This window comes from Danio rerio, chromosome 7, assembly GCF_049306965.1.
Source record: "Danio rerio strain Tuebingen ecotype United States chromosome 7, GRCz12tu, whole genome shotgun sequence".
Classification (NCBI taxonomy): Eukaryota; Metazoa; Chordata; class Actinopteri; order Cypriniformes; family Danionidae; genus Danio; species Danio rerio.
This window is the reverse complement of record NC_133182.1, coordinates 25,228,146-25,243,185: the sequence shown is the minus strand read 5'-3', so window position 1 is coordinate 25,243,185 and position 15,040 is coordinate 25,228,146. Positions and strand designations below refer to the sequence as shown.

Here is a 15,040-nt window from a genome sequence, read left to right as displayed (position 1 = left end):
GGCCGACAAAACTTGTGAAAAGCCAATGGGCTGGGGGTGTGTGGGGAGTTAAGGAGTTGTAGAGGTTTCTGAGGGCCATTGGACCTTTATGTGTCTTTGGACGGGAACCCGTAAACAAGCAGCTTCACCATTCTAAAAAACGGAACATTTGACACGCAGAGACAAAACAAGCCGGGGCCAGGAGAAATCCCTTTCACCTCATGATGCTGCGTGCCTTTCTTGCCTCTCACGCAAATTACACGCCTGCCATCTTTATTTCTGACCCCCGCGAACGCTGAGCCAGCGACTGCTTACCCTCGCGCTTTTGTTGCTGCATCTCGGCCAGAGACTCTGCCGATTTTAGCAAACTCTCTGCTCGCCTTTTTACAGGAGAGAGACCGGCGGCAAAGGCGACATGGTTCATGTGACGCATGTCAGAGCACATCTCATCAAGATTTAAGAACAAGAACCTCTAGGCTTTCACCTAACTGCCACATACCAGCATAAAGCCCTGTTAGTGACTACGCTCAAAAACCTCCCAAGGGATAAGCAGGGACAAGCTGTCAAGACCTTTATGCTCCCCAAAACCAGCTAAACTGAACAGGAAGCAATTCATGAAGCTCTTTCTCTTTGAATGTCCCATCGCCCACTTGAGGTGCTGTACAGGTCAAAGAGGCACAGCAGACATAAGAGAGGCCAATATCAGTTTAACAGAGCCTCTTGCTGGCGTGAGATAAAACTGCAGGTTTCTAATCACCCAAAAACCTTTAAGTTAGACAAAAGGGGTAACAAAAGCATTCTAGTACCTTACTAAATTTGAAGGTCGTTGAGGATGTGTCATTGGAGCAGTACCATCAAACTGGCATCATCATACTTAAGGGGCTCATACACTGGATAGTTACAGGAAATACGTGTCATAAGAACTGAGGCTGAGGAAAAAAATAAATTCTCCAGTCAAAATAACAGGTAAAGAATTTGTTCCCAGTTATTAAGAAGTGAAGACACTGAAAATCAGGCACTTCTGCCAATAGTTCTAAAATCTGGGAAAAAGCTTATCCAATGTAACAGCCTCTTTATTACCCATAAAAGGTCTAGAGCAATATCTAAGGAAACATATCCTTATCCTTGGTAACTTATTTGTACCTTTTAGAACTGCAAAGCTGTCCCTTTAAAGGTGCTGCCTCAGTACCAAGCTGTGTACCTCTACATGTACAATGTTTGCACATTTGCTTTCGGACAGTGCAGCAATCAAAGTGCTTTTCGGAACCTTCAACACTACACGTTTACTACTGATATGATCATCATCGTTAAGTTCAAATACATTTAGAGGTTCAAGAGATTAAAAATTCTAACAGATTTGTGAACTTCTGGGCTTAAAAAAATTTTGGGGCGGGATCAAAATCGGTGACGTAGCATTAATCTGCTAGTGGAGAGATGACACGTCGGTTTCTCATTATTATTCATGGCGGAGTTTTCTTATTCTCTGAGAAGACCCTGCTTCTTAATTATTCATGAGAGAACGTGCTTTTCCGAAGGCAAGGAAGACCTGCCAAGCTGTGAGACCCAATGACTGGGTGAGAACGCTTCCATAATCGACTGGGTTTGTTGAATGTTTTTCCCCGCGATGCTGTCAAGACTGATACAGCAATGCTGTTGGATTGCAGCAAGCATTTTGAAAGAGTTGTACGAGAACTTGAGAATGGTGGACTTTTTGTCTTTTATCAGTTGAGTTTGTTTCCATTCAGACACATCGTGCTGCTGTTCGCCTATGTTTAAAATCCTCCAGATTATCGGCAGGGCTAATGATTGAAATAGACATGGCAAGAGACCTGCTTCACTGCTGTCCACGGTGTCTGCATTCAGACCCAGGGATTGAGGAGAAGAAAAGTTCTCATCATTTATAGTGTTTATATAAACACGAATATCTTTATAATGATATAACAAATTGTGGTTATGTATATATGAAATTCGAAATAACAATTGTAGCATGACATTAAGTTGCATTCTGTTTATTTCTTTGCATTTTAACTTTGTAAACTATACAACCATTGGTCTCACAGTTTGTGTCTCGACATTATGCTGACAACAGTTGTTCGCTCCCCTCTTTTTCCCCTGCTCTGCCGGCCACGCCCTTAACTCTCTCTGCTCGCAGCACTCCATGCCTATCTCAGAGCATTTTTGTAACAAATTCTAAGAAAAACTTATTAACTTAAGAGTATTCACTTGCACTTTATTGTTTATCCATATTTATCAATAGACATTTCACATTTATTTGGGCCTGCTTATAATCTGTCTTTATAAAGAAATGCATTTTTAATCATTGAGAATCCTTCCTTAACCAATCCTCATACTTAACCTCTTTACCATGCATTCACAGCACCCTCCCTCTCTATACCACAGCACAGACACGTCCAAACTGTTGATAGATCCAACCACGGACACATCATCTGTGCATTCAAGTGGTTTTATCTTTAAGAAGTTATTTTAGTCCTGTATTATTTTCAGAAACCTCCAAAAACCGTAAACACAGTGACCTCATTCACCAAACGGAATGAATGTGTGAGGATGGGGGCTTTCTTATTTTCTGAGTGGCATTTTGATTATTTAGTTGAGTTTTTGTGGTTTGAGGCATACAAATATATGGAGCGCGTGGGGGCATCCAAATCAACAGGACGATGTCTCTAAAAATTAAATAAAAAAAAAATTAAAATGAACTGATATGGTACTTATCAGCCTGTTTGTTAAGCCCAAAGCAAACCACACCAAAAACGCAGCATACAGTGTGACTGATGTGACCGTTTGGTGATGGGGTCAAACTTTCTTTGCTTGTAACCCATGTGCAATAGTGTGTGCTGGATGAGGATCATGGGAAATCCATCAACCATCTGGGGTTAGGAGCTCAAAGGCAGTTTTAGCTGTGGTCACACACAAAGCCGTGAGGAGAGATGAGCCAAGCGACAAATCTTAGGCACTAGCCAAAAGTGCATACTCGTCTCTTCTCACCTTTTTCTCCAACATTCAGCCAGTTTTGAGAAAGCCATGGGGAAGTTTGTTACAGTGGATGCAACAATTTGTGCCACAATAAAAAGTCTCTGGGGCAGTTTATGAAATTTTCAATTGGGACACACCAGGATGAAGAACAGTCATGCAATCAGGTTTAAGATGGGTTTTTGTTGCTAAAAGTCAAACTTACTTTCACATTCTTTGACGTCCACGTTGAACTGCTGCAGGGCTCCCATAGACACTTGCCTGACATCAGCCTCCAACAGCAGCTGCAGCAAGGAGGTGGAGAGGTGTTTACAGGCTGACATACATGCTGTCTGAGCCACCTTTCCCTACAGACAAAGAATGAAGAAAAACAAATGATGTATTTTCCAGCAGGACCTTCTCTAGCAGGTGGTGAAACTATGGATATTTAACTGTTTATAACTGTTTGCATGTTTCTCCACTTATTTTCTATCTGTCAGAGTGAATTGTGTTGGATTCTCTTGACCAGCACAATATTCTGCATTCTGGTCTCTAATGTAGACTTCATATATGCAACCACATTTCAGACTGAATTTACAATCCTGAAAGTCTATGCTTACATGCAATCTCAAAAAAAAAAAAAAAGAGTGAGGCTTAGTAGCACTCGGGTGGACATTTAAGCCGGGAGAACTGCAGTGCTGTTTAAACATCAATACACATTCGCTGTCACACATGTAGATACACACACAATTCAAGCTCCAAGCTGAAAACCTCAAATATGCCCTTGTCTGCCGTCCAGCGTTTTCCTGACAATCAGGCTAATACTTCAGGGGAGATCCAAAGCTATTAATATGACACTAAACCTGAAAGAAAACAGCAGACTGGAAGGTCAAGAGTCTATGTGGGATTTTTATCTGATGGGGTCAAAAAATAAAAACAAAACACCATTATACAAGAGGACTTCCTGCACACTGGAAACACTTGGGCCATAAATCTACTGAAATGAGGGAGGAATACATAGTAAATCCATTAGAGAGCCAGAAAGACGTTTTTATCCCCTTTTCATCCATGTGAGATGGGTAGAGAATGGAAGGAAAAACAAAAAGCAAGACAATGCCCTCTTTGCTCCAGAGCCATCTCATCCTTTCCTTCTCCTTCTCTATTTCACTACATCTTCCATGGAAACTCCACTTTAGCTATTTCTTAAATTTGAACCCACTAGTATTAACTAACTAATATTTTGCTTCAGTCTCTGACTGCAGAAAAGCCTTAAAGGCTACAGCCTTTTATAGAATTTTAGGTAAAAAAATAAATAAATACATAATAAATAAACAAATAATAATAATAATTTAATTAAAGGTAACCCTTTAACAAAACTGACTATTATTTTAATGTATTTACTAATATGAATTAAATATGAACAATTCTGTACAGCATTTTTTAAAAGTTATTAATGCACTGGGAGGAAACAAAAACTAACAATGAATGACTTTATTTTCATTAACTACCATAAAAAGATGAATACTGTAATAAATGTATTATTCATTGTTTGTTCATGTTAGTAGCAAAAAATTACTGACGGAAAATAAACAAAAAAATAAATGTGTAAAAACTAGGGGTGTGACGAGACACTTACTCCACGAGAGACGCGACATGAGATTGGGTTCACGAGAATGAGATAAGACGAGACAAGTCTTGTCATACTATTTTTTGGAATCCTCAATGGTGAAATATATGAATGGAAAATAGTATTTTATTCAACTGAAAATAAATAAATAAATAAATAAATAAAATAAATCACAGAATGCAAAACAATTTAGGTGCTTTCGCAAAAAAAAAATTGTAATGAATGTTATTTTACTTCTATTTTAATAAATTATGCCATAAAGAACATGCAAACACTGCTAAATATTTTGCTATAAACTCTCCTGGCTGGACAAACTCAGAGCTACTGAGTGCGAGTGTGTGCTCATAGGAGATAGCTGTTTTAATAGAATTTGATAGAAACATAATTTTAATAGAAAAAAAATATGTATGTTTTCTTTGGACGGCATAAATGATGTGTTTACAACGATTATGTCTTTACGCATATCTAAAGGGCAGAGCTGGTTGCCAGTTGTGTACAAAGCACTTAATTTGAGTGTCAAATCCAATCTCAAACTCACCCTCACACTCCATTACGACATCACAACTCACGAGACAACTTTTCACCATTTAGTCTCACGAGATCCCAAAGGACGAATAAAAACATAGTACAATAAACTAAAAATAGATCAAATAAAATCTCAAAACGTGTTTAAGCCACCCTGTATGAATGCCATTTTCAAAACATCAAATCAACTGACATTTGATAAAGCAAATAACTCCATTGCAGTTCTAAAATAGAGATATTTTTATTTTAAATACATGAGGCTTGCCAATATATTAAGACACCTGATGCACTGAACTTGATGCAGAATATCTTGCTTTTCACAGTATACATTGAGCGGGCAGACTGAAGCAGCCCCAACAAAAACTTGCTCATACAGAATCAGAAAGCAGGAACTGGACATGGTTGCCATCACCATCAGCTTGTCGTATAGCTGTAAACTTCACTTAGCTAAAAGCTTCTTTGTAGACAAATATACAGTACATAAACACACCCGACTGAATGGTTCAGGTGGGGTCAGCAGGAAAAGCCCACCGTTCATCTCTCACTCCAAAAAAGAAAAGGGGATAGATGCATTCAATTGTGTCTTGTGCAATTACTATAATCCATCTTCACCAGCCTCTGAAACACCTACATCCTAAGTGCTAATCTACATGGGACATAATCAAGAAATATAACTATTTTGTTAGAATACAGCTTAACGAATAGTATAGAACAGTCAGCGCCACTATACACATGAACACTAATTGCATTTCTTTTTTTTTACTAGACAGAATGCAACTGCAAAGTCGGCAACACCGAGTTCCAAAAGTATCAGAAATTTCTTTCCAAAATGTTTGCATAGCGTGTTGTGTTCAGTCAGCTACTAATCAGGCTGAAGTACTAACTAGGTGATTATAGATGATTAGAGGGCATGCTATGCACTGCAGTGATTAAAAAATAAACACGCTTGTTTTCCGGCCTCCTGTCTCTGTATCTTTAATAGCCATAATAAATCACAGAGGCCAAAGCAGCGAGGGTTGTTACTGGTCCTCATGACGGAATGAAGTACCCACCTGTCTCCTACTGGGACATTCTAATCACTCACAAATCATTTGGTCTGATTGGAGAGGCGTTTGTAAACTCGGTGTGGTCAGCCTCGTTTTTTTTTTTTTTTTTAAACAAATAAGAGTCTGTGGATTGGCAAGTATCTGGACTGCGTGGATAGATGCGCTTTTTCTTTTTTCTAACACTATATTTAATCAATGATGCATTTTTTTACTTTTGAAGTCTACATTATGGACAAAAGTAAAAATAAATAAATAAATAAATAAAACAAACAACCTGATAATGAACTACTAACAAAATATTAACTGGTTTCACACTTGGTTTGATTGCCTGGTCCAAATAAAAACGGACAGGTCCCCACTTCCCCTGCTTAATTGCGCTTACACTGTTTTTTGATTAGCAGAAAACAGCTAATTTAATGAAAACAAAGGATTATAAGGCAAAATGAGTGAGAGAGTGAAGTGCTTTTCACATTCTTCAGAAAAACAAAAGTAAATACACACGTTGGCGGTTTCATTAGGGAATTTTGCACCGTGTAGTTACAAGAACTCAGGCACTAGGAACCAGGACCAAATACCTGAAAACTAAATTCCCCCCGACCATCACTAGGAACCTTAATCAACTCCAAGAAGATTTGAGATCAACACTGAATCAACCCTTAAGTGATGAAGGATGCTGTGATCAGGGCTGTGTTTCATAATGGAGAAAGAAATCTAAATCACTTATGACAACTTTCAGTGCTGTTTCTTTAAAGCTGAGAAAATAACACAATGCAGCTGATAAAGGCCACAAGTAAATTCTGCAAACATTAGCTTTTTGATTATGTTCAGAAGGCATCATATTATAGAGACAAACTGAAGTTTGACATTATATAAACCAATGGGCATCAAAAGTGCTTGTGCGAAAGCCTCCTAAAATTTACCACCACAATGTAATTCACAAAAAAAGAAACCCTAAAGCAGAAATGCAAAGAACAATAGGACGCACAGTCCAGTTAACTGAATTGTAACATTAAAGGATTTTCACATGATCTCAGTTTTAAGTTTAAATGCTTAAAATGCTTTGTGTACAAATGTTTATCATAAATCAGTCATAAAAAAGTGCAGTTTGTTATTGAATAATAGTTAAATGGTTTGCGTTCACACCGTCTTTCCTTCTGCACCTGGTAAGCTTGCGTTATCAAACTGCTGTTTTGTGTACAGCTGTTGACAGGTGATAGCCACAAAAGCAAAGCGCTAAAACGGAGACCTCCACTTATCACAGTCAGTCTGCTTTTACTGATTGTTTTGCTTTTGTTACCAAAGCCACTTGCATCGATCTGAATTAAAAAAAAAAAAACTTTAAAAACGTTTAGAACATCATGCGATGTGTGCAGAAGTCGTTTTTGCAGAGATTATCACTGTTTGCACTGGGTCAGTACTGCTTGTCGCCAAGGTAGGTGATACACAGACATACACACACAAATGAACGTCATAAAATCTAAAGTTTGCTGTACAGTTGGCGATTCACTTCCGTTATTTGGTGCAATTTAATTCATATCAGAGGTGAACCAAACCAGAGTTCGCACAAACAGTACCCCAGACCACTTCTTTCGGGCGGACTCAGAAGACAACGTTCACACTAGCCAAGCGTACCACACTTTGATGTCAAATGAACGCGAAAGTGTAATCTGACGTGCACAACTAACACGCTCTAGCTTTAGACCTGCTCTCAGCTGGCCTATTGTGCAGTCTATTTTAGTTCCTCTAAAAAGCAACATGCCAGCAATGCGCCTTAACACACATGCTTTTTTAGACCAGAAAGCCTATAGGCGCACATGAGAGCAAATGCATTTGCCATTTAAACAGCGTGGTGTAAAACATCAAAATGCCACTTGTGTTGAGCTGAAACTAGCAAATAACATTTGCGTCGTGCCTTGCGCCACATTGCACCAGGTGTATGATAGGGCCCTTAATGAATGTTGTTGGTTTTTTTAACTTACGGTTACGAATAGAGCAATATTCTGGTGTTTAACTGCATTGCTTTAATGCACTATTGCATTGGGCTTACACATATACTCTGAACTCTGGCTACTTCAATAATGTTAAAAAGCCATGGTGGGCGTTTCTATCTGATCGCAGTCAACCAATCGCAACAGTCTGGGTCATCGAACTATTTACCACAGATTAGCGTCATGCAAAGGAAGAGTATGTAACAAATGAACCCCTGAACAAATCATATTGGAATCACTGGGATAATTAGGCAAAAACAAATGCATTTTATGAGACAATGAAGACCCCAAAACCAAAACATAACATTTTATAATGCATAATAAGGGCTCTTTTAATACTTTATTTATAAAAAAAACTTAATGCGAGTAATTTTTAGAAACGTTGCCAGTCAGTGAAAACATTTTGGATCAGATCAACGAAAATGTCAAGACCTGGAATATTCTGTTAAATGAATATGTAAAGAGCCAATGTCTCAATAAAAGAACAAAGCCTATTCTTGGAGAAAAAAATCTAATCTGGAATAAAAAATCAAAATGATTTAGACCAAAAAAGATCAGAACATTGTGTTCTTGTCAAATATTTCATCCAGATCGGATTTAGACAGATGATGAAAACAGATCGAGTCTATCAGCACTCCCAAAGCTTGCACATTCGTATACACCTTTGCGGTTTGAATCATGCATGCTTTGTTTTTGAAAAGAATTTAAAATAAATACATAAAGAATGGTTGGCTAAGCTACAGGAAATTATTTGTTAAGGCAACAGTAATTCTACAATGATGTGGACTCAAAACATAACATCACTGGCAAATTAAGCAGCGATTAATCTCAGATTAGGTCCATTTGCCATCCTCATCCAACCATGTATAAATCTGCACAGATTAGCTACTGTCAACACTTAAATGCAGGAGCCTTCGTTCAAACGCGTGTGTGTTTAGGGTCTGATTTAAACAGTTCTGCTTCATGTGGCACACTCCTCTCACAGTAGCACATTTGTTTTACAGTTCAGGGCAGGGGAATGTTAACAATTAGCGATGGGGCTCAAAGGAGGGAGCAAAATTTATAACAAAAAATGGGAGGGAGGAAAGGGTGAAATGAGTGAACAGTCAGAGGCCTCCTCACCAGTCTCCTAATTAAACAAAGGCTCATCAAAGCCCTCATTAAAAACTACTCAAAAGCAATTGGCTGTCAAAATAAACAGAACACATGGTACAATGGGACAGACAGAGAAACAATAATAAAGCAAGAAAGAGAGATACAGAGGAGAAGGAATACAAGAACAAGGGGTTCTGGACACTGGGCCAAGGATGGATTTCCTATTAATACACTTGAAACGTCACAACACTTTTGCAAACAAGCCCCACATGCGGGCGACCCCTGAGAGAACTCAAAAGGTCTCTCTCAATGCGCACATATTTCAAACGTGCCCGCTTATTTATGCAACGCACACGATCACTGTTTGTTAAAACATCGAATGTACACTCACGACATCCTAACGAGAAGCAGAGACCATCGCTCGAGGAGAAGCGATGCCTGTCTGCGCTGATTACGCTCCGGTCGGAGGAAGGGTGATAATATGTGTTGAACTTCCCGACACTATGCCGCGCCGTTCCAGCATTTCACAAACACAACGGGAAAACAGAGACGGCAGCCAATGCGTTTGGAGCTCAAATCGGGTTTTAAGTAAATAATGACAAATAGTGTTCTCCTTACAAGGTGCTTGATGATATTGATATGGAAGGCCTTTTGGTTACCTCTGGGCCTCCACAGCTTACTGCGCTGCGGGCCAGAAAGCAAATACAATATCCAGCACACATTTTGACACCTTGCTTTAAAAAAATGAATCAAAGTGCGTCGAAAGGTTTAACAAAAGCCAGGAGAAATTTTCAATTTTGTGGGACGGCATCAGAGGTTGTGACTCCCACTCTTACACTTCGTCAAATCACAAGCAAACAATATATATACATTCCCATTTACATCTGGAACTTTAAGCCAACTGTTTTGTTTACTTTTGATAACTTCTAAAATTTTCACTGAGGCAGGTGAATGTATGGGCCCTATGATTTACACAATGCAGAAAACAGACAAACTACACAGAATCCAGACATAAAAAGTAACTCATTGTATGACAGGGATTGTCGTGGAATTTGGCAAATTGTGGATAAAATAATTTACAAAACCTCATGTGCAAATGCCTGTTCTTTGACAAGGCTTCATTAACTGACGAATAAAATCACAGAAAGTTATTGCTTTTTTTCTGTTTGCATGATGACGATCAGTAGGTAGATCAAGTCAGTTGTAATTGATGAAACAAATGACATTCGAGATTAAAGAATTTTAAACATTATAATGTTATAGGTGAGTAATAATTTGGTATCATAAGTATAATAACAAAACTAATCACTCAAAACTAATAAATTACTGTTAATGTTTCATTATTTATGAATGCATTTTGCAAAATGCACAATAAATTTAATAAGTTAAGTTGATTACTTAAACTAAATTTGACCATTAAAACAAACAATTTTAAACAAAAACAAAGCTGAATTTAGGGGAAATAAAACAGAATTTTTCAAAAATAAAACTGATTTCTCAGGCCCCTAATGAATAGTCTTTTTCTGATCTCACACTGTCAAATTTTATTTGCAATCTCCATATGAACTCTAAAACAGACAAAGCAAAAGATTTCAGTCTGGCTAACACGGTTAAACAACACATCCCACAATGTTTAAGAATTGGGTCAGTGGGCTCAGAGCATGTGGCCTTTTGTGGTTGTTCAAACGCATTTAAAATATAAGCATTGGTGCATTTCTTCTATGAAATATAGGTTTGTGTACACTGCATTTGATATACGAAGTCTCTAATGTGCTGTAAATAATTTTAGAAATACAGATAGCTCTTTTATATTTTCATACTTTGTACTTTTTTTCTACAGCCTCATACTCTATATATAAGTGTTTAAATATTCTATTTTTGCTTTTATTTTCTATTGCATAACTTCTATTTCTCCATAATTTAGATTCTAATCGTTTTTATTCTTCTTCTTCTTTTTTATTATTATTATTGTTGTTGTTATTATTTTTAAGGTCACAAGTGATTGTGTAAGCATTTCACTGCATATCATGTATATGAGTGTGTCACAAATAAAGTCTGAATAAAAAATTGAACACATTACAAGATTTCTGTCAGCTAAATGCAATGAATGTTTCACATCAGGGAAATGCAAGTTCGTTTAACATATTCTACAGGATATTATACACACTACCTGACAAAAGTCTTGTCACGTATCTAGATTTTAGGAACAGCAAATAATAACTTTATTCTAGTTGATCATTTTCTAATAGAAGGGGCTTATATGAAAGACAAAAGCCTCTAGATTACGTTTTTTTTTACCAAAGTAAAATATGATCATGTCTTGATTTTTTTATTTAAAAAAAATTTTGGATTCATCTTTAATGCCTCCTCCATCTTACTCCAGACATGCTCAACAATGTTCATATGTCTGGTGACTAGGCTGGTCAATCCTGGAATTCCTTGACCATCTTTGCTTTCAGGAACTTTGATGAGGAGGCTGAAGTATGAGAAGGAGCGCTATTAGGGTTGGCTGTTAATCAAAAATCCGGTTTCAATTTCGATTTTGGCTTCTAACGATTATGAAAATCATTAATCGAGATAAACGATTATTGCATCATATACCGCCCCCTTTCCAGTTGTACACATTTGTTGCTCTGCAAAGCTTAATTTCACCTGAAAATGACTAAAAGCATGTGCTGTAATTTAACGTTTGTAGCGAGAGATGCAAATCATTCATTGATGTATGCTTGAATCATTCATATTTTTAAAAGAGCACATGCTGTGTTGTGTGTGCGCACCGCTCTTAGCCCTGGACAGGTTCGAAGACGAGCAGAGCACACACATCTAACGCTATCTTAAGATGAGCACTATAATGGTCAAAAACATGCACGTTCATGTCAGAGCGCGGTGTTTAGTGATTATTCATATTAACCCTCATTTGTGTAATAAACAAACAAGTTGAGAATCAAAAGACACGTGAAAGAGAAACCATATCTGAGCCGCGCTATTCTTAAAGTGACAGTGCGCAATATCTCTGCTGCCGCCTGTTTTTATTATTAATCAAATAACAAGAGAAAATCCCTCTCTGCTCTTGACTAAAGGACTGCTGTAGTTAAAAGTTTTTTCTTACAGTGAAGATACTTAAAGCACAGTTTAAACATAACAGATTTAATAACTCATTTCTAATATCTGATTTCTTTTATCTTTGCTATGATGACAGTACATTATATTTTACTAGATATTTTTCAAGATAGTATTCAGCTTAAAGTGATATTCAAAGGCTTAATTAGTGTAATTAGGCATGTCATTGTATAGCAGAAGTTCCTTCTGCAGACAATCAAAAATATATATTGCTTAAAGGGGCTAATAATATTGAGCTATTAAAATAGGTTTCAAAATATTTAAAAATGCTTTTATTCAAGCTGAAATAAAACAAATAAGTCTTTCTCCAGAAGAAAAAATAGTATAGGAATTACTGTGAAAAAATCATTTGTTAAACATAATTTGGCAAATATTTATATATACTGTAACAAAAATTCACAGAAGGAATAATTCTCATTTGGAATAATCGTGATTACAATTATGACCAGAATAATCGTGATTATGATTTTTCTCATAATCGAGCAGCCCTTTCTTCAGCTATCCTGCTGAAGAGTTTTGCTCAAGTGGTTCATAACCGTAAGAATCTTGGGTCCATGCAGGTTCCAATAGGTATTCTGCAGTATTAGTGATGATTGGGATGCAGTTCAAAAGATGATTCATCTGAAAAATCTGCCCACTGCCACTTTCCCAAATGATCAACTAAAAGTCAAATTATTGTTTGTTGCTCTCACAAGTGTCAGGTAGTGTACATTACATTTATAGTTATCTGATAAAAAAATAATAAACTAACATAATCAACTCATTATATTGAATTAAAAAAACAACCCATCATGCTAACTGCTATTTCTCCAGTCTTTCTGTGTTAAACAATCCTTTTAATAAGGCTGAAATATATTATGCTGCTTTTGTGCAACAATTTTGAAACAGATGAAATTCTTTAATCTGATCTTTATTACCACTTTTGATCAATTTAATGTCTCCTTGCTAATAGATGTACTAATTTACTGAAAAAAAAAAAACATTTATTTGAATAATTAAAATAATATTCAATGTAGGTGGTTTAAGACAACACGAGCAACAAATGGTGATGCAACAAAGTTGAGCAGAGTTCAACTTCATGCAAAGGTGGAGTGGCGTTAATGTGATTACAAATGGAAGAGCAGACAGGGGAGCTCATGTGATCCCACTCATACATTTAATCAGTAACAATCAAGGCTAAATCAAAACCAGTTCCAAATTAAATAAGAAACACAAATCCAGTGGTACTAGCAGGCAGACTGAATGTCTATGTTGTGGCTACATCAGACACTACAAGATAAGGCTCCTCATATGAGCTGCCACATTTTCAGAGCATCTTGCCAGCATCAACTCAATAATGACAAGTTAATGCAACAGAGTCACACTGAACGTTGAGCTTACACACGAAAACACACACACACACACACACAACACATCTGCTGAAGCATGTCAGTCTATGAACAGACCACCATGTCGAAAACAGCGTGTTATGGCACAAAAAAGGCTCCACTTTCCTACATGCCCTGCCAATAATTCAGTTCCATCGAGAAGTATTATTTTTCCAATGGACTTCAGGAAAGACTTGACACTATGAGATTACAAAAGTGTGCCTTTTATTTGTCTCAACGCTTTTGTAAAACCAAAGCCAAGAACTCTTTCCAGGATTCAAATCCTTACTAGAACCTGTTGTTCTCTCGTAAGCGTATATGAGTGGGCCTTCTGTGTTTAATACAGGCCTGAACACAGTTAATCACTGTCATGTGATGCTTTAAGCTGCCTCTGTAAACATCTATTGTTGCATTTTAAAAAGTTTGATTACTTACATATACAGTAAAGGCCGAAATTGATATTTGAAGGAAATGTTTGTACAATATTTCCAAAATATGACCCTACAAGTTTAATTACATAACCAAAGTTTTATAGTGGAAAGATGAAAACACTTATGGAAGTTAATTTACAAACATATTCAGCAAAAAAGTAAACTACAGCAAACTACCATTTAAAGAATTTTTATTTTACACACAATATTTTACTTCACTATGCAAAAATTCTACATGACACATGCAAGCAGTATTAAGTATAAGCAGAAGCATTATCATTTAATTAGTTCTCTTTTGGATTTTAAAAGTGCATTAATAACATTAATCAAAACTCAAACCGCCTGATGAAAAACCCCTTCAAGGAAAGTTCTAGGGGTAACTTGAAAGAGTGTTTGTAAGACTGTCATAAGACCTTTTTAAACATGGCAGTCTTTTGAGCACTCCTTCAAGTAAAGCGTTACCAATTACCAATTTTAAAGTTGGATATCACTTTTGACCACATTTTTGTTCACTTTTATTTCTCAACCACGTTCCTGGAGGCGTAAAGTCTAAAGCACATGGTGGAAACAATTTTCAGACTGTGAGTTTGTGTGCGGTGACGGGTGCTACTGAGGAGCAATGGAACTATTTCACTGATTTGATGGCACAAGATGTGTTAAAATAAAGATGAGAAAAGGATTTACAGTGGACTCACGCGTTCTTGTTTACCCTTACTGTGATAGTGGCTTAAAGTAAAAATGTCGCTACAACATATTTAATTTTGTTTGTTATACGCAAAGATTTGTGTCAAAACCATTTCTAGATTCAGTTCTAATTTCCAGCAAACGAATAAATAAACAATAATAACGAAGTGTGGTCAAAAAGTTTTATCCAAACACACATCCTGATCTTATG

At 36.9% G+C, this 15,040-nt stretch overlaps 1 protein-coding gene across 5 annotated transcripts in view; it reads right to left on the bottom strand.

Moving 5' to 3' along the window:
* Positions 1-15,040, bottom strand: part of exoc6b (exocyst complex component 6B) — a 159,894-nt gene that overhangs the window by 39,283 nt on the left and 105,571 nt on the right. For all 5 annotated transcript variants that reach the window (NM_001076730.3, XM_073907141.1, XM_073907142.1 and 2 more), the window contains one exon: positions 3,173-3,314. In NM_001076730.3, the coding sequence (NP_001070198.3) occupies positions 3,173-3,314 (142 nt within the window). The remainder of the gene's footprint in view (positions 1-3,172; positions 3,315-15,040) is intronic.